Source organism: Bemisia tabaci, chromosome 1 (genome assembly GCF_918797505.1).
Source record: "Bemisia tabaci chromosome 1, PGI_BMITA_v3".
Lineage (NCBI taxonomy): Eukaryota > Metazoa > Arthropoda > Insecta > Hemiptera > Aleyrodidae > Bemisia > Bemisia tabaci.
Genome location: NC_092793.1, coordinates 36,388,181 through 36,407,011, shown reverse-complemented (window position 1 = coordinate 36,407,011; position 18,831 = coordinate 36,388,181). Strand labels below are relative to the sequence as shown.

The following is an 18,831-nucleotide window of genomic DNA, read 5'->3' as shown; positions in this document are numbered from 1 at the left end:
TGGTAACGCTGTACAGCCTAAACGAGGTGTAACATCAAGTTGAAAATTTGCGTGGAAGTTTGCCTTACCATAAGTTTATATTTGAGCCTTGTCCCGTTCACCAACTCGGGTGTACTATAGTCTGTTGAACCATGATGATCCAGAATTTCTTGATTATAGCGGAAAAAAATGAAAAATTGCTAACGGCGTGTAGCGCTAAACGAGGGGTCACTTCAAATTGAAACTTTGCGTGGAAGTTTGCCTTACTATAAGCTTTCATTTGAGCTTTGACTCGTTGATCAACTCGGGTGTACTAGTCTGTTGAACCACGATGATCCAGAATTCCTTGATTGTAGAGCATATAAATGAAAAATTGGAAACGCTGTACCTACAGCTCAAACGAGGTGTCACTTCAAGTTGAAAGTTCCCGTGAAGTTTGCCTTACCATAAGCTTATATTTAAGCCTTGTCCGGTTGACCAACTCGGGTATCCAAAAAGGGGCTAAAAAAACACCCCTTTCTGAGGAGGCTCTTTAAAGTTATGATCTATCTGATCACATGTAGGTATACGCTTTTGCCATCCATTTTGACACTATAAATGGCTGCTACAATAGCCGATCTTAAATGATAAAATAACTACGTAAAATGTGGATATCGAGGTAAGTAGTCAAACCATGGTTTGACTGCAATTACCAAAACTCGAGGATGAAGCCCCCCCCCCCCCCCCTAAAAAAAGAACTTTGCAAAAACATGTGTAATAGAAGAAAAATTCTCAAGTTGACCCTCGGACCCATACCTTGCAGTCTAGCGTTTTAACATAGGATCACCCTTTATGTATCATTTCTGACATAAGTCAGGAGTAATATAGTAGTTCCTTCGCGCTAAATGTAGTCCAAATAACATACCTGCTCTGCACCTTTTGTAGGTGAATGTTATGATGGCTGAGAAACTTCTTGTTGACGTCATCGAGCGCAAGGTCCACGGCGGGTCCGCACCTCTCAAGGTCGAATGGGGAGTTTAGCCGAGAGGCCATGAGGACCCCCACGTTGTAGATGACTGGCGCGTCTAGGAAGGTGCCGGCCCCCCGGCCCCCGCCGCCAACCAGGAGCGTGGCCGCGGTGAGTGTTGGAACGACGCACCCCCATCCCTTCTTCCCCCACATGGGACTCACGACGCGAAAGTGGAACGACGGACGAGCGCCCTCACAGAGCTACGCGGGCGGAGTGGTCGACCTCGCCGCCGCGCCCGCCGGGAAATTCAGCGCAGTAGTGAGAAGGGAAACAGGAGCCTGCGTCATGAAGATGCTGTAGTGATACAATACTTGTTGCAGAATTTCCAGGCGCCACGAGTCGCCGTGGAGGGGTTTCTTTTCCACTCTAATACTCCTATCCCTTACCTTTTTCGGCCGTGATAGTGAAAAGAGCCGTAAATGAAGTTCTGAGAAAATGACCTCAGTGGGGTTTAGAGTGGAAAATTTTATTGAAAGAAGCCTTCGTTCTTTGTCAAATTCCGACCAATCATCCAAAAAACTCTCAAAAATCGCTGAGATGGTTAGATATCTATAATTATTTTTTCTGCAACCGTGTAAGAAGGGTATTTTTCATTTTCATGTTAGACTAATGTCAGACAAGACAGATGTAAGTGCGATCTACTGCAATAGAGCTCTTGTGCGTTCCACGAATTTGTGATTCAAGCGGTAATAACCACATAAAGTCTCCCGAAAAACACGATGGCACCACTGGTTTTCTCTGATTCCAGTGCTTACACGCCGTGAGCCAGCTAGTACCGGGTTCAGCGGCCGGAGTCTCCTGGAACCCGCGCAGCCTCCGAAACCGTGAAACCGGATAGGAGCCGTGCGTAAGTTACGGGTTCCACGATCGGAACAAACCGCTTCCACGGCTGTTGGCAGTGAGGTGAGGTACAGTTTTCGGGAAAATGGCGTCACCATCAGATTCAAATTGAAACGGGCCCGTGTAAATTTGCAGAAAATTATAATGTTTTACGTTAAGGTGATTCGATGGACGCCATATTTTTATGTCAGAACGGCACGCGATATATCGCATCAATTGGTTCCATTTTTTCAGCTACCTACTCGTCATTTTTCTCCGAACATGAGATCGCAATTCTGTTATCAGGAGACTAAAGCACTCACTTACCAATTTTAACAAAGAAATTCAACGTAATAAAGGCGTGGTTTTTACAGAGAGAAAACATCGCATTCGATACTGATATCAAAACTGCACTCGAATGCTATATTTTCTCTCTAAAAAAACACGCATTTAGGGTAGGTGGGGGTACCTTTGAGACCCTACTGGAACCCTTTGAGACCAGTTTCAGTCGTTGTCAGGGATGTAACAACAATTTGGAGCCCAGGAGATGTTTTTTAAAAAGAAAAATTCACCTGCGAACTTTTGATTCATTGAATGTGGCAAAAGCACGCATTTTCACATTTTTTTAAAAAAATTCGTCAGGCCATGGATTTGATTTCTAAATTCGGACAACGCAGGGCACTTGTGCGTGAGGGCTTGCGGTAGGTGCCTGACCCCGTTTCCCGCCTTAAAAGTCGATTCGGTCACGGAAATACAGGAAAAACCAAAGAATGCGTACTCTTACCCCCACCTACCCGTAGGTGGGGGTAAGAGTACGCACGGGGTAAAAGTACGCACCGCACTTTTTTCGCCCGCTTTGTTTGAATTTATGATGGCACCGGGTGTTGGGTGTTAGCAATATTGAGTCTCGTCAGTTGACGAAGTTTTGTGCGAAGCGGATGTATTTTGACGGAATTATGAGGCAAATTCACTTTTCATGCGAAAAAGATCGATTTTTGTAGTATTTGTATTGTTTGTTGTGAGTAGAATAGTTGATGGAAAAAAATCGGACAGGCACCATATCAAAGTGTTGTATTGTTGGCTTTAATAATCCGTATTTGTTTTCACACCTTGGGCCTTGGGCCCTAAGTTTTAGTTTATATCGTCCAATATTTACAAATGGGGCAAGAGTACGCAGCCAAGAATGGGGCATAAGTACGCGCCCAAAAGTGGGGCGTGGGGGGAGGGGGGAGGGAGGTATATAGGAATTTCAACATAGAAGATGTAGGCAACTCAGTATCTTAATACATTTTTATGTTCCTTTGTTCAATTTGGGCAATTAAACTTTGTTTTTTTCAGTTTAAAAAAAAATTGACCTCGAAAATTATTTGGGAGCTTGTGGGGACTGAATTATTTATTTTTTTTTCACAGTAAAAGTGGTTAGGCACTACTGGAACCCTTTGAGACCAGTTTCATTCGTTGTCAGGGATGTAACAGCAATTTGGAGACCAGGAGTTGTTTTTTTAAAAAGAAAAATTCACCTGCGTACTTTTGATCCATTAAATGGGGCAAAAGTACGCACCTCCAAATTTTTGTAAAAAATTCGTCACGGCTATGGATTTGATTTATAAATTTGGGAAACACAAGGCACTTGTGTGCGAGGGCTTGCAGTAGGTGCCTGACCCCTTTTCCCGTCTGAAAAGTAGATTCGGTCACGGAAATACAGGAAAAACAAAGAAATGCGTACTCGTACCCCCACCTACCCTACTTTTTTCATTTTATTTTTTAATCACTTGAAATGTAGTGAAGTTTCACAAGTTATGTTTCCTTAAGAATGAAACTAAGAAAAACAAAATGCAAAACCAATAATTATAACCAAAGATATAAAGAAAAAAAAAGATGAAATGATGAAAAATCAATAATCAACTTATAAGAAATTTAAAATAAAGATGTACCTAAACAATTTGAAAACAAATAATCAAATTTCATTGCGGGAGCGTTAAAAATGTTTCATTTAAAATTAATATGAATTTAATGGTATTAGGCTATGCTATGTGGAATAAAAGAAAAAAATTTAACCATGGTGAAAATAGTTTTGATACCGCGGCGCGATTAATATATGAGCCGATTATTTTCCAAAGCCAATCGCCAGTCTCTAATTTGGTGGTAGAGGGGTTGTTTTTCCTTTGTTTTCTCGGGTATATTTAATCATGTCTGATTTCAAAATAGCCCTCTAAAAGATTAAACATTTTTTGGAATTCTAAGATTGTCGACAAAATGATTAAAACGGATTCTCTTCTTTTTCTCGCTTTTCTCGCTTTCGCATTGTTGGCGCTCACGTGATGTGAAAAATTATCGGTTCATATGCTGGAGACCCGTGTAGAACACGGGGTCTGGTCTGCCGTCAGGGTCTCCGTCAGGGACCATTTTCATTAGATATTCAGTAGATATCCGGGTCTTTTTCATGGTGAGGAAATAATTAAATACTAAAACAAATTCAAAAAAAAAAAAAAAAGAACACCTGAGAAAAGCACCACGGCATGACGAAATTTTTATTATGACAGAAACTATTTCTCCAATTTATAAGTTATAAAGTAATGTTTGTTTTTTTTTGAAGACGAATGAACTAATCGAGCACGAAGTTTTACGATAAAACGTTTATTTGTGTTCTAGTATACACACATCATCATTGGTAAGTACAGTTTTATCCAATCCATGAGATAAAACTCAAATAATAATTTTGATACTTCTTCAGCTTTAATGACATATTCTCCAAAAGATTTTTAATATTATTATTTGTTTATTCTACAATATGGAGACAGTGATCATATTTACATACCTTTATCTATTCACAAAAGAGACATGTATCTACAGCTCTTAGCATCATTCTTATTGAAACTTACATATTTTGAATGAACCTAAACGTATGTCTAAAAATAAACACGAAAAAACACTAAAAATTGGCCCGAATTGGATGTACCTAAGAAGGTGAAGAAATGGTGCTGGGTCAACACCATTTCGCGGGGAAAACAAAGCATTGCAAGGGGGGGGGGGGGGCGCAGCTCAGGCAGCTTGCATTCGAATATTAGGTCGAGGTCACGCCCAGAAATGTATACCGGATTGGGCGGTTTGGGTCTTTTTGGACCTCATCAGTAGAGTCGTATTTTGTTCGGAGGCAACACTCGCAACACGTTGTGAAAACAAGCAACAATCGCATTTGTTCGAAGTTGTTTTGTGTTGTGGAGGCGGGGCTGATTTTCGTGCGCAAAACTTGAGAACTCCTGAAGCAACATTGTTGTACAACAACTGCAACGTGCTCAAAGCAAGTCCTTTTTATGTTGTTCAAAAAAGCTACGCTGTTTTCTAATCTAAAACTGGAAGTTGCTCTCTAATTGGTTGTTCAGAAGGGCGGCACCCGATTCCCTCCCGAGATTCCCTCCCGGATCCGATTCCCTCCCGCTAATGACCGCTGCCCAAGTCCGTTTCCGATTCCCTCCCGCTAATGACCTTTAATAAAATGAAGCGGCAACGTCGCATTAATCATTCAACTTACCATTTCCAGAGGGAGGCGCTGTTTCCCGTGAGTGTTTCAGGAAAATTAGGGTATATTCACAAAATTATGATGATTTGATGAAGAAAGTGGGCTAGGTTGATAGAAAGTTCTCAAAGTCTGTTTCATATGTATGTGTTCATATGCATGTTGTATGTAGTTTTTCTGTGAAAATCCGGCAGCCATGAACATGACTTACTACTGTGATTTTATTTTTTGTGTGACGCATCTCTCTACACCCCTTTTAGTTTTTCTGTGAACATCCGGCAGCCATGAAGAGGGTCATAGAAGGGAGAGAGGGTTCTCAAATTTTGTTTTATGCTTGCATATGAAATAGACTTTGAGAAATTTCTATCAACCTAGCCCACTTTCTTCATCAAATCATCATAATTTTGTGAATATACCCTAATTTTCCTGAAACACTCACGGGAAACAGCGCCTCTCTCTGGAAATGGTAAGTTGATTAGAATGATTAATGCGACGTTGCCGCTTCATTTTATTAAAGGTCATTAGCGGGAGGGAATCGGAAACGGACTTGGGCAGCGGTCATTAGCGGGAGGGAATCGGATCCGGGAGGAAATCTCGGGAGGGAATCGGGTGCCGCCCGTTCAGAATCGCGTAAGAAACAACAAAAAAAAAAAATGGAAACATTTTGTTGTTTCGAACAAAACACGTCTTAGATCACACTCTTCGGTGAACCCAACTTAGCATCCGCAAAAAGACGGCATGAATATGCCTTCATATTCGGGTCATATTCATGGCGGCGTTTTCATGCCGTATCTTGTATTTTGCGGGATGATAAGTTTGGTTCACCAACGAGTGTGATCTAGGTACTAATGAGTCTAAGAAGGCCCAAACCGGTAGGGATAGATCTCTCGGCGTGATCTCAACATAATACCTATATCAATGCCAGCTGCCTGGGCTGAGCACTCCCTCCTCCCCCCCCCCCCTCATTCTTGTACTGGTACGCATAGAGCAAAAATTGTCTTGACTCCAATTGAAATATTTTCGGAATTTCTTGGCTTTATTTTCCCCGCGAAATGGTGCGGACTCGGCACCATTTCTTCGCCTTGTCTAAAAATAAATTAGCCCATGGCAAAATCTAAATCCTAAAATACTTGGTAAAGTTGCATCAGATTTGCAGTAAGAAATTTGAATGATAAAAAATCTCAGTTTTTTTCCAAAGAGGAAACAGCACAGAAGTGATTTTTGAAACTATCATTGAAATTCCAGATGTTCAGCAACAAACTTACGATGACCAGGGTGTCTACTAAAACAGGCTGGCAAAAAATCAGTACTTTTTCTGTACATTTCCACGAAATTCAGTACCTCCTCGGCTGAAAAAATGCAGTACTTTTTCAGTACCTACCTGAATTTAACGAAATAAAAAAGAAAATTAATTTCTCGCTCAAATTACGACGAAAATGACAGAATAATTAAAACAATGAGTCAGTTAAGTCATTTTTTTTTATTGTGTCATTCGAAAGTAGTAAGTGACCGAAGCTTACGGTTTTTTTCCTAAATTTTTTTGATGACTGCAAACAGGAGAAAAGTTTATTTGAAAGTGTCAAAAATTAGGGTGGCCTAAAACGGCGTTTGAACTGCGCGCTCGTAGGTCTTGGACGTACACGTCACGATCAATATGGCGGCGGAAAGCGTAGTGGAAGAATACACGGCGGCGACGCGTTGGCGGTATGTTTTTGTTGGTAAATTGGATGTTATGTCGGTTACTTTGTTTGAAATTCATATCCATTGTTCTTAATTCTCTAAGCTTCTCAATCAGAATGCGATACAGATGTATGTAGGATATGAAACATTCACACAGAGCTCACTTAACCTCAAACGCGAAATCGAGATGTCAACAATGACAGTGTGGTGGTAGTAAGCAGGTCGGCTTCGCCGCCGCCATCTTCCCGTCTTATGACGCGTAGATCCAAGAATTCACGGCGGTCGGTTCAAACATGTTTTCGAGGACCCCTAAAAAGGAAGCGTTATATCTCCGCGGAGACAATATTTCGTGAAATTTTGACGTGCGCATCGTTCTTCTCGTACCGAAAACTGTAAGATTCGACTATTTGCAGGCAAATCCCTCCCGAGCTTAACTGACTCTCCGACCTTCTTGCGGAGTTTCCGCCCTTTTAAAGTGCTTGCGGATCGCTCTTATAAAATTAGTACTATTTTATTTCTGGAAATTCCGGACTAGTATAGACACTCTGCCAATTGTTGCAATGAAGCGAAAATGCTCATGTGCTTCGTTCCTTTTAAAGTAGCTCCGTTCTAACCCTAGTAAAAATTGGCTATATCTAAGAGCCTGCATTCCAAAATACTATGCCGAGTTAAACAATGCGATAAAAAATTATTTAGCCGGAGCTATAGTTCCTATCGCCGCGGGCTACAGCACATAGCTTCGGTTGGCACCTTATACTTATCGCCATCGCTTGTAAAAGGCCGGAAGAAACTAGGGGGCTACGCCCCCTGGCCGCTACGCGGCCCAACCCCCTGAAGGCGCTCCGCGCCATCAATGGGCCGCTTCGCGGCCCTATTTTTACCCTCCTATCAATGTTACTTTTATTTTTCCCCCCAAAAAGTACGATATGAGGTATACTTTAATTTTAAACTTTACTTAAAATTACTTTAAAATTAAAAGGACGCGTTTTGGAATGACTGCTTGATGAAATATTGCAGTAAAACAATGAACAATGATAGTCAGGTAATAATCAAGATTTCATGAGTCGGGGATCGAACCCACACTGTCATCTAAGCGGATGTATTAGACATCATAGACGACTCGGCCACCGCTCAAAGTGAGATCGTCAGTGCGAATCTTGTGTAGATAAGTGTAGAGCTGATGCGCAGGCTACCCAGCTACTGCGCAACCTCCTCGACCATTGCGCATCCTCCCGCGCATAGCGGTAGCGGTACCGGAGCATTCTGTAAACTCACTCACTTTTATAACGTGATTTTAAAAAAACCTGGGTCCTTTTTCCAAAATCTGATTGCAGCGGGCTCATCTAGGGCATATTACCTGTCGATTTACGCAAAAATCATGGAAATCGGCCCGGTAGAACGCTCAAACGAACTATGACAAAAAGTATAAATTTACATTGTTTAAATGGGAGAATTCGCAACTTTACCACGTAATATAAAAAAACCTGGGCCATATTTTGAAAATCTGAAAAGAGTTGGCTTATCTAGAGGCAATTGCCCGTCGATAGCCGCAAAAATCATGAAAATCGGCCCGGTAGAACGCTGGAACTAAACGTTACCAGTTTCGTAAAATTAAGAGGTCTCGGAGCTTATAGTATAGATTGTATAGCCAGCTATAGAAAGCTATAGGAAATCTTATAGTCGCGGCTATAGGTCTGTGGTATTTTGGATGACAGATCAGCCAATTTTTACCATGGATATGAAACCTCATGGCATTACTAGATAGAAAACAGTGCTATAAATTTTTAAGAAAACATAAAATTTCAGTGTCTACGTTTGGCTTCAAATACACTTGAGTAATTACACTCTCCAGTTGCCCAAAATGGACCTGGAAGATCGGCAAACATGTCTCAGAACGCTTCACTTCACTCCTTGTTTAGTGATTCATTAATCGACACACAAAAGCGGCTCTTTAGGGCTGGGCGTTGCCTACGAGAATGGAGAGGCCGTAACTGCGTTTTTTTGACGTCACGCTAGTAGATGAAACTCGGCCGCGGTTTAACATGTGTTCTAATGGGAGAACGCCTGACGTGTGTTTCTTTCGTGCCGCTATCTTCTCGGGGGTGATCTGATGCAATAATTCACAAAAACCTTTTCAAAAGAGGATGGAATTCCACTTTAGAAAACTAACTAACCCATGTGTGACATTGACTAAAAATCGAGGAAATGGAAGCTTAATACCGAAAATCGTTACTCCACTCAGATTCAAACGGGCCGCTCGCGCATCTTCGGCCGATCGAGGGCCACTCTGATTGCTCCACGCAGCGACTGCCTCACTCATCGATGCACCGATGTAATGACCCGGAGATGCTTGTTGTTTTCGGTAAATATTTACTAGCTTGACGTCACAAAACTGACTAGTTACGGCCTCTCCATTCTTGTAGGCAACGGGCTGGGTCCAAGATTAGCATCGCCTAGATTTCGGGTGGTCACCACCAATACCCTCGCTAGGCCAGACACTAACCCAAGTAGAGCCGGTACTAACATAAAATCGTGGTGATACCTACCATTAATGTCTTTAAACATATACCTAGACACTGGACCATGAATTTTCTGCCATGAATGGTAAATAAATACTTGTATGTTGGTGTGTGAGAATAAATTCTCTATTCAACTTGCGAGGTCATTTCCGCATAGCGCGGATATTTTTTCACATGGACATGGTGAGGGTGGGTTTTTGATTTAGATCTACTTTATAAACTCGCTCATCAATTATATCGTTCTCCTCCTCTTCTGGCTGTTCGTTCTCATTGGAGGTCCTGTAACATACGATTGCGGAAACTACTATACATGCACATTCAATGAGCAATAGAGCAGTACGCATTTGCTTACAAGGATAAGGATAAAAAACTTGAAAAACATGAAACCTGATCGAATGCTTAACGTAGGTGAAACAAATCCAATCTGGCATAAATGGATGTACTAGGTTTCGTTAAAAATTTGCAGCTGCAACTATTCAAGCCTCTGCCCCTGGTTGCTATTTTTACATGAGAGGCATCTACAGGGTGTCTCACGAAAAAGGAGCCACCTGGAATATAATCTGGCGAACGGGTTGGAATTTCGAAAAACGGTAAAAGACGTGTTCGTTTATATCGTGGGGGACACCTTTTGACGTATTTTAAATTTTCCCAAACTGCAGGAGGGGCGCGGGGCGGGGGCTGCCCCTCCCGTAAATCGAACTTTTCAAATGGCGCCCCCATATTTTTATTTCAGAAATTGATTATACGCAAAAAACAAGCCACCCTGTCCAACCCGGATGTAAATCGGACAATTTTTCAGCGATTGGTAGAGGTTGAAACATTTTTCTAATGCTCTTTTCAAAAAATCCCCTAAAAAAAGAAAAAATCTCCTGTACTCGAAAACTGGAGCACGCGGAGCCCTTTTCTTCGACATTAAGATGCGTTTTACCGAACATTTCCGAGGGGCGCCTGGCGCTCATCGGGCGGGAGCACTAAGTTTTGGACACGAATCAGCATTCTTTTTTCTGAAGCATAAGAAACCAAATCCACGGAAACACAGCTAAATAGAAAAATAAATGGATTACGATTACCTTCTTTCAGGTGGGTTTCAATGATTTGAGCCGGACCTTGATGTTTTTAAGAACGCTATTTTTCCGCGGTGCGTGGCAATTTTCTGGAGTTGGTATTGAATGTCCGTCGAAGAATAAACGGAACGTTTAAACTTCTCTTTTCTTGAAAATAAATGTTCTCATGAGTAACAAATGATTTTAAACATTCATCAAAACATCAGGTGCGGCTCAAATCATTGACACACATCTGAAAATAGGTAATCCATTTATTTTTCTATTTAGCTGTTTCTCCATGGATTTGTTTTCTTATGCTTCATGTTAACGCCGCAACGAATTTCCGGCATTAACGTAAGTAGCCGGCGGCTAGGTTACGCAACCTGCGCAACTTGGCAGCCATGCCGCCGCGACTCGGCGACCGGTCCAACCGGTCGTAAGTCCGTCCGACCCGCGGCGCGGCTCCCGGCCGCGTCCAACGCGTCCACGCGTGTCGTCTATAAAAAGGCAGCCGCCAGGCGTGCGGTCATCACTCGATCATCACTCTTCGATCAGTCAAGTCCGCTGCTTGCGCCCCTGAACAAGGCTCTCTGCTTTCGATCCTGCAGGCTGATTATTTTCCGCGTCGATATCCGAGTCGATAAGTTAGCGACTCACGGATAACGACTGAATTCTAACGACGTTCTTTAGCCGAGTGATTATTTACATCGAATTCTGCTGATCGTTACTCATTGATCGATAACTTACCGTCGTTAAGTTAGCGATCTGGATCCCAACGTTGCCGACGTGAGAGATAATAATGAACCAATCAGAGAGCGTTTACGATACAAGCAGCGCTTCAACTGCGCGGCGGCGTAAGTTGAAAACAACGCATCTCTTTTCTTGACGTCACGCGGGTATGTTTTTAGGTTAGGTTAGCTTGCCGCGAATCGTTAGCTTAGGGGTTGCCGTAGAGCAACCTTTAACTTATCGACGGACTCAAATATCCCGCCACGGTTTAATGATCGGCGCGGAGTGAAATAATCGCTCGATTATACTTTCGCCGCTAACGACGGCGTTAACGTAACGATTTCAATATCGACGCGGAAAATAATCAGCCTGCTGGTCTTCTCTCCACGCTGCACGGTAATACATAGAATCTTTCTTTTTACCTTCTCTCTCTCTCTTTTACCCGGCTGAGCATCTCGGCTGGGACCTCTCTCTCTCTTCTCTTTCTCTTTAGACCCGACTGAGTTTCTCGGTTGGGAAAATTTCTCTCTCTTCTCTTTTTCTTCTCAACGCGGCTGAGTATCTCGGCTGGTAGCCCTTCTGAGTATCTCGGTGGGATTTTCTCTCTTCCTCTCTTTTCTTCTCTCGGCTGAGATTTCTCTCATTCTCTCTCTTCATCTTGGCTGAGTATCTCGGCTGAGCTCTCTCTCTCTCTCTTTCATCTCGGCTGAGTATCTCGGCTGAGCTCTCGATCTCTCTCTCTTTCATCTCGGCTGAGTATCTCGGCTGAGCTCTCTCTCTCTCTCTCCCCTCCCGGCTGGGCTCTCTCTCCCCCCCTCATCTCAGCTGAGCTCTCTCCCTCTCCCTTCCCTCTCATCGCGGCTGAGTATCTCGGCTGGTAGCCCTTCTGAGCAATTTGGTGGGACCTTCCTCCCCCCTCCTCTTCTCCATCCTCCAAGGGTCATCGCTATGGACGTTGCGATCATTCGCGATCGCTAATCGTCCCCACCAGCTCTCCTCTTTTGAGAGCGCTCTCGGGCAGACTCTAGCCCCTCCGCTCCCCTCACACGGGCGTAAACACTTCAGAAAAAAGAATACTGACTCGTGTCCAAAACTTATTGCTCCCTCCCGATGAGCGCCCCTCGGAAATGCCGCAACTTATGTTTTGATGAATGTTTAAAATCATTATTTGTTACTCATGAGAACATTTATTTTTAAGAAAGGAGAAGTTTAAACGTTCCATTTATTCTTCAACGGTCATTCGATACCAACTCCAGAAAATTGCCACGCACCCCCTAGTAGCAGAACCATAGAAGGAAAAGATAAAGATTATGTACGGAATGTTAATTTTTTTCTATATAACGCATGCATACGAAAGTGTTAAAAGTGAACATTTTTATGTAACCATTATGTCAAAAAGTCATAATTTTCGTGAGCTTTCCGCAAACGTGCTAAAAAATCTTCTAATTCGCGGAAAGCTCACGAAAATGATGACCTTTTTTTATATAATAGTTACATAAAAATGTTCACTTTTAACACTTTCGTATGCATGATTTACATAAAAAAAATAAAAAATTGTCTATAAAAAAAAAATTACCGTATCTAGTTTTTATCATTTTCTATATATTATGGTCAGGTCTGAACTTTGATTTTTTTTAATATAAGCGTTACACTTTTTTTTATATAAAACTACCATTTAGATAACAGATATGTTTTTTAATACTTTTTTTAGAAAAACAAAAATTTGTTCTGCTACTAGGGCCGCGAAAAAATAGCGTTCTTAAAAACATCAAGGTCCGGCTCAAATCATTGAAACCCACCTGAAAGAAGGTAATCGTAATCCATTTATTTTTCTATTTAGCTGTGTTTCCGTGGATTTGGTTTCTTATGCTTCAGAAAAAAGAATGCTGATTCGTGTCCAAAACTTAGTGCTCCCGCCCGATGAGCGCCAGGCGCCCCTCGGAAATGTTCGGTAAAACGCATCTTAATGTCGAAGAAAAGGGCTCCGCGTGCTCCAGTTTTCGAGTACAGAAGATTTTTTTCTTTTTTTTTCGAAAGGGCACTGCTTAAGAGTTTTTTTGGCGGAGAGTTTGGATTGATACGGCAATCCCATTCGGCGTGGGGATTTTTTGAAAAGAGCATTAGAAAAATGTTTCAACCTCTGCGAATCACCAAAAAATTGTCCGATTTACATCCGGTTTGGACAGGGTGGCTTGTTTTTTGCGTAGAATCAATTTCTGAAATAAAAATATGGGGGTGCCATTTGAAAAGGTCGATTTACAGGAGGGGCAGCCCCCGCCCCGGGCCCCTCCCGAAGTTTGGGAAAATTTAAAATACGTTAAAAGGTGTCCCCCACGATATAAACGAACACGTCTTTTACCGTTTTTCGAAATTCCAACCTGTTCGCCAGATTATATTCCAGGTGGCTCCTTTTTCGTGAGACACCCTGTATAGGTACTCAAAACTCGCTAATCTTTTCTCAATTTGAAGTCCATACAGGGCCGGATTTACCCACTAGCCGCCCATGGGCCGCGTGTATAAGGGTCATTCCATATAGAACCTACCAGCCATGCAACCGCCCGACTCGGATTTTGATGATAAATTTTTTTCTTGATCAGACCACCAAATACTGTTGCTAGAACTGTTGCTAGTGTTGACAGGGCTTTTACAATAAATGTGCCCAACACGAGTAAACGCGCCTTATGCACCCCTCCTCCTCTGGCAAGCTCACTTATGGGTCATTCCATATAGAACCTACCAGCCATGCAACCGCCCGACTCGGATTTTGATGATAAATTTTTTTCTTGATCAGACTACCAAATAATGAACTTCTGCAAAATATTAGGTCTCAAATCAAAAAACTCACTGAGATATGAATTTTTGAAGTTTTAAGAATTTTCAAGAAAGTGACGTTTCGAACTTCCGAGAAAGAGAGGGTCATTTTTCCCAATAAAATTCACACCGGGCCCATTTTTCATCGGATTGAAGTGAAAATTTGACACAATGTCAATGAAAGTATGTAGATTTGAGAAAAAAATGCATGAAATGCTCGACTTCACTCATTCATGTGCTGCGGTTGATTGTTCGTTGTGATTATGTCTGATTTTGGCGACAAAACCTTCCTCTCTTCAAATGCCCATAAATTTTGAGCTGCAAGTTATTTTTTGCTCCAATTTTTTTAAAATGCTCCTAAGAGTATTAGAAAGACGCCTAAAGAACAATTCTGATGGCGTTTTGGGCTTTAATATCTTTTTTTTTTCACTTTTGTCCAAAAAAGGCGTAAAAAACTGAAAATAACAACAAAATTATTCCGATAATCGACCATCACCCTGAAAAGTCAACTCATAAATCGCTCATTTTTTGCCTGAATCGTCCTTACTGTGTGAACAATATGTTTGAAAAATAAAATCAATGGCATTTTGGGTTTAAATATCTTTTATTTCGAGTTTTTGCTCGAAAAAAGGCCCGCAAAACTGAAAATCACTGAAATTACGCCAATTATTGGCCCTAACTTTGGAGTAGCAACTCAAAGATTGATCACATTTTTACTGAATGGTTCTAACTGCATGTGAAATGCGTCTGGGGAATAAAAGTGATGGTATACTGGGTTTCCACAACCCTTCTCCCAGCAATTTTACTCAAGAGAGGCTCGCTTAACTGAAAAAAGTGCTAGGCTCCGTGAAAATTAAAAAGTTTTTTGAAGTAAATTTAATGCTTCGAGTTGAAAAAGCAACTAAGTTCTGAATTGAGTGAATCAAGGGCAAACCTTAGATATTTAATTTCAGAATACATTTGAAATTTATTAACCTCATAATGATGCCATCCAGGAGTCAGTAAATCACATTTAAGTGTGAATAGGGATGCCCACCAGTTAAGATATACCTGCAATTTTATTTCCTTCCTTTAAATACCGATCTTAAAGATAGGAGTGAAGGAGAAAACTACTACAACCAAAAATACACTATTTTCACCTCTCAAGTTAGTGAGCTTCCCATACAACAAGAGTCTTTTGGTGAAAAATCTGGGCCCCCAATCAATTGTATTTTTAATGCAACGGTCGGTTAATGAGATTTTCCTAGCGCTTTTTTCAGTTAAGCGAGCCTCTCTTGAGTAAAATTGTTGGGAGAAGGGTTGTGGAAACCCAGTATACCATCACTTTTATTCCCCAGACGCATTTCACATGCAGTTAGAACCATTCAGTAAAAATGTGATCAATCTTTGAGTTGCTACTCCAAAGTTAGGGCCAATAATTGGCGTAATTTCAGTGATTTTCAGTTTTGCGGGCCTTTTTTCGAGCAAAAACTCGAAATAAAAGATATTTAAACCCAAAATGCCATTGATTTTATTTTTCAAACATATTGTTCACACAGTAAGGACGATTCAGGCAAAAAATGAGCGATTTATGAGTTGACTTTTCAGGGTGATGGTCGATTATCGGAATAATTTTGTTGTTATTTTCAGTTTTTTACGCCTTTTTTGGACAAAAGTGGAAAAAAAAAGATATTAAAGCCCAAAACGCCATCAGAATTGTTCTTTAGGCGTCTTTCTAATACTCTTAGAAGCATTTTAAAAAAATTGGAGCAAAAAATAACTTGCAGCTCAAAAGTTATGGGCATTTGAAGAGAGGATGGTTTTGTCGCCAAAATCAGACATAATCACAACGAACAATCAACCGCAGCACATGAATGAGTGAAGTCGAGCATTTCATGCATTTTTTTCTCAAATCTACATACTTTCATTGACATTGTGTCAAATTTTCACTTCAATCCGATGAAAAATGGGCCCGGTGTGAATTTTATTGGGAAAAATGACCCTCTCTTTCTCGGAAGTTCGAAACGTCACTTTCTTGAAAATTCTTAAAACTTCAAAAATTCATATCTCAGTGAGTTTTTTGATTTGTGACCTAATATTTTGCAGAAGTTCATTATTTGGTAGTCTGATCAAGAAAAAAATTTATCATCAAAATCCGAGTCGGGCGGTTGCATGGCTGGTAGGTTCTATATGGAATGACCCATAAGTGAGCTTGCCAGAGGAGGAGGGGTGCATAAGGCGCGTTTACTCGTGTTGGGCACATTTATTGTAAAAGCCCTGTCAACACTAGCAACAGTTCACGGAACTTTGCGCTAAAGTTAAGTTCCATAAACCTATCTCTGTGTGGACACTTAAGAAAATGGCCGAAGATCAATGTCATAAGAAATGGACGAACAAATTATGAAAGAATAAATGAATGTGGTTTCATAATTTTAATTTTCGCCACCGCGTCAACCGCACTGTGTTTGGCGCAATGCGTGAAGTATCCCTACAGTCTTCTAGACGCTATGCGTTTCACGCCGACCGCTGTGACCGCACTGTTTTTGACGCTTTGCGTGAAGTATTCATGCAGTCATGAGCTTCACGCCAACCGCTGCTGATCCTGACCGCACTACGTTTGACGCAATGCGTGAAATATTCATGGAGTCTTGTAGACGCTAATATGTGTTTCATGCTGACGGGCGCGCCGAGGGCTTCTCCTTTTCATCTCAAGTCCTCGTCATCATTGCTCTCTACGCCGCGCCGCTCCAGGCCAAATTGTGTGTTTAGTTTCTCTCTCAACTAGACTAATGAAAGGCGCTGTCTCTTGTGTCACCGAATGACGAACAAATTGGAAATAACTACACTGTAACTCTCGGGAAATGAGAGATTTGTCGCCTTTTCTCGTTCGTAATTTTTTTTCTGAATCCGTTTTTTTTTTTTTTCTTTTTATATCTACATTTGAAAACATTGCAACATTTGCCGCCTTCTAAATTTGCCGCCATGGACCGCGGCCCATGTGGCCACTCCCTAAATCCGGCCCTGAGTCCATATACCTACAGTTAACTTTAAGGCAGGAATCTCATTCGTTATTTTCACTAACACAGACATAAAATTAAATAATCAAGAAATAATCGAAACTTACGAGTATTTGGAGTAAGCAGAGGAAAGAAACAAGGATTTAGTGCATTCCTTGAAATATGGCCAACATTCTCCACCCAATCCGGCACGCTCTGCAGCTACATATTCTCCCATGAGATCGGAGAACGGTGACTTACTCGCTCTAAAATGTGTACAAATCATACTTAAATAGAACGTACGGTTAGAGAATTTCTTAGAGGAAAACTTCAGAATAATGAATGCTACAGTTAACCAATGGGGCGTGTCTCATTATGACAACCCTAGTAGCAATGGCTGTTGAGAAAAGTTGTAAAAAACTCGTAAACTTTACAAGAACTTAAAATTTACTTCAAAACCACTCGAAAATCACGTAAAAAACTCTTAGTCGGGGAGAAATACGGAAAAAAAGGGCTTAACCCGGAACAAATTGCATAACAATTTATTCCTGTGTAAACGTCATCAGTAGCTCCTCCTGAACAACGTTCAAAAAGTTTTCCGCGGTCCGACCCCGGAACACCCCCAAAATTACGAAAATTCAAAATGGCGGCCATGATAAGGGCCAATGGGATTTGGGTATTTTAAAATGTTCCTATAGTGTCATGTGAGGTGTCATTTCCTATGTAATTTTGGTCGCAGATTTCATTTCTGAAGTCCCAAAAGCCCCTAGGTCAAAGGGGGTGACCCAAATCCAAGATGGCGGCCAAATTTGAAAGGCAAGAGGGTTATTTTTCAACTTTTACGTGATTGGGCAAGTGAGGTGTCGTTTCCTATGTAATGTTGGTCGTGCATTTCATTAATGATGTCGAAACAGATCCCCGGTCAAAGGGGGTGCTCTAAATCCAAGATGGCGGCTAAATTTGAAAGGAAGGAGGGTGATTTTTTTACATTTTTACGCAAAAAATGCGAGTGAGGTGTATCAATTGTTATGAAATTTTGGCTGTAAAGTTCATGTCTCAAGTCAAAACAACCCCCCCCCCCCCCCGCTTATAGGGAGTGCCCAAAATCCAAGATGGTGGCTAAATTCCAATGGCGGAAAGGTGCATTCTTGAAAAACTATTCACCGAACAAGGCAAGGAAGGTCCTATTCCGTGTATTTTTGGTCAATGAACGTAAATTATGTGTTTAAATTTTATTTAATAAAACAAAGAGAAAAATAGTACTTCCAAAAAAAATGTTACGTCAAAAACGAGCGTTCGCTCTATAAAATTAACAAAAGGCAAAACATACTCGTTTCCAATTTTATTACGTCTTCAGCATTCCTTGACAATCTCTGCAAGAGGAATTTTACGGGTTTTATTCGCCAATTTCCTATTACTGGACATAGCATGGACTTAATTAAAAGACTTCTTATTCGGCACACTTTTCAAATCTATGGAGTAAGGTGGTACATACGAAAGAATGCAGATCTTGATATCGTTGAATAGGGTGTTGCAGCTTGCAAGAGACCAACATAATTGTAACAGGAGAGGATCCGAACCTATTTTTTTTTTTTTTTGTTAAATCGATCAGAAGGCGTCGATTTTTCTTTGCTCTTTAGAAGTGATATTAGACGCTAAATCCAAAACTATCGCTTACAACATCCCTTATATCCATCACAGATTTAGTCAATGTGTATAACGTAAGCAGCTCCTGTTCTTAAGTGAGTTT

General features: G+C 41.3%; 2 protein-coding genes across 9 annotated transcripts in view; both read right to left on the bottom strand.

The window, feature by feature from the left end:
- LOC109038378 (atrial natriuretic peptide receptor 1) overlaps window positions 1–2,582 on the bottom strand; it is a 405,535-nt gene extending 402,953 nt beyond the window's left edge. Inside the window, exon 1 of the mRNA XM_072306602.1 lies at window positions 884–2,582. Within this exon, the coding sequence (XP_072162703.1) occupies window positions 884–1,140 (257 nt within the window). The 5' untranslated portion in view covers window positions 1,141–2,582. The remainder of the gene's footprint in view (window positions 1–883) is intronic.
- A 1,846-nt stretch (window positions 2,583–4,428) lies between these two features.
- Window positions 4,429–18,831, bottom strand: part of LOC109033602 (uncharacterized) — a 177,207-nt gene continuing 162,804 nt past the window's right edge. For 7 of the 8 annotated variants that reach the window (XM_072300500.1, XM_019046289.2, XM_072300495.1 and 4 more), the window contains 2 exons: window positions 17,210–17,347; window positions 4,429–9,802 (listed from right to left, as the gene is read on the bottom strand). In XM_072300500.1, coding sequence (XP_072156601.1) covers window positions 9,694–9,802; window positions 17,210–17,347 — 247 coding nt within the window. In that variant the 3' untranslated portion in view covers window positions 4,429–9,693. The remainder of the gene's footprint in view (window positions 9,803–17,209; window positions 17,348–18,831) is intronic. The other variant, XM_072300505.1, reaches the window with a different exon arrangement.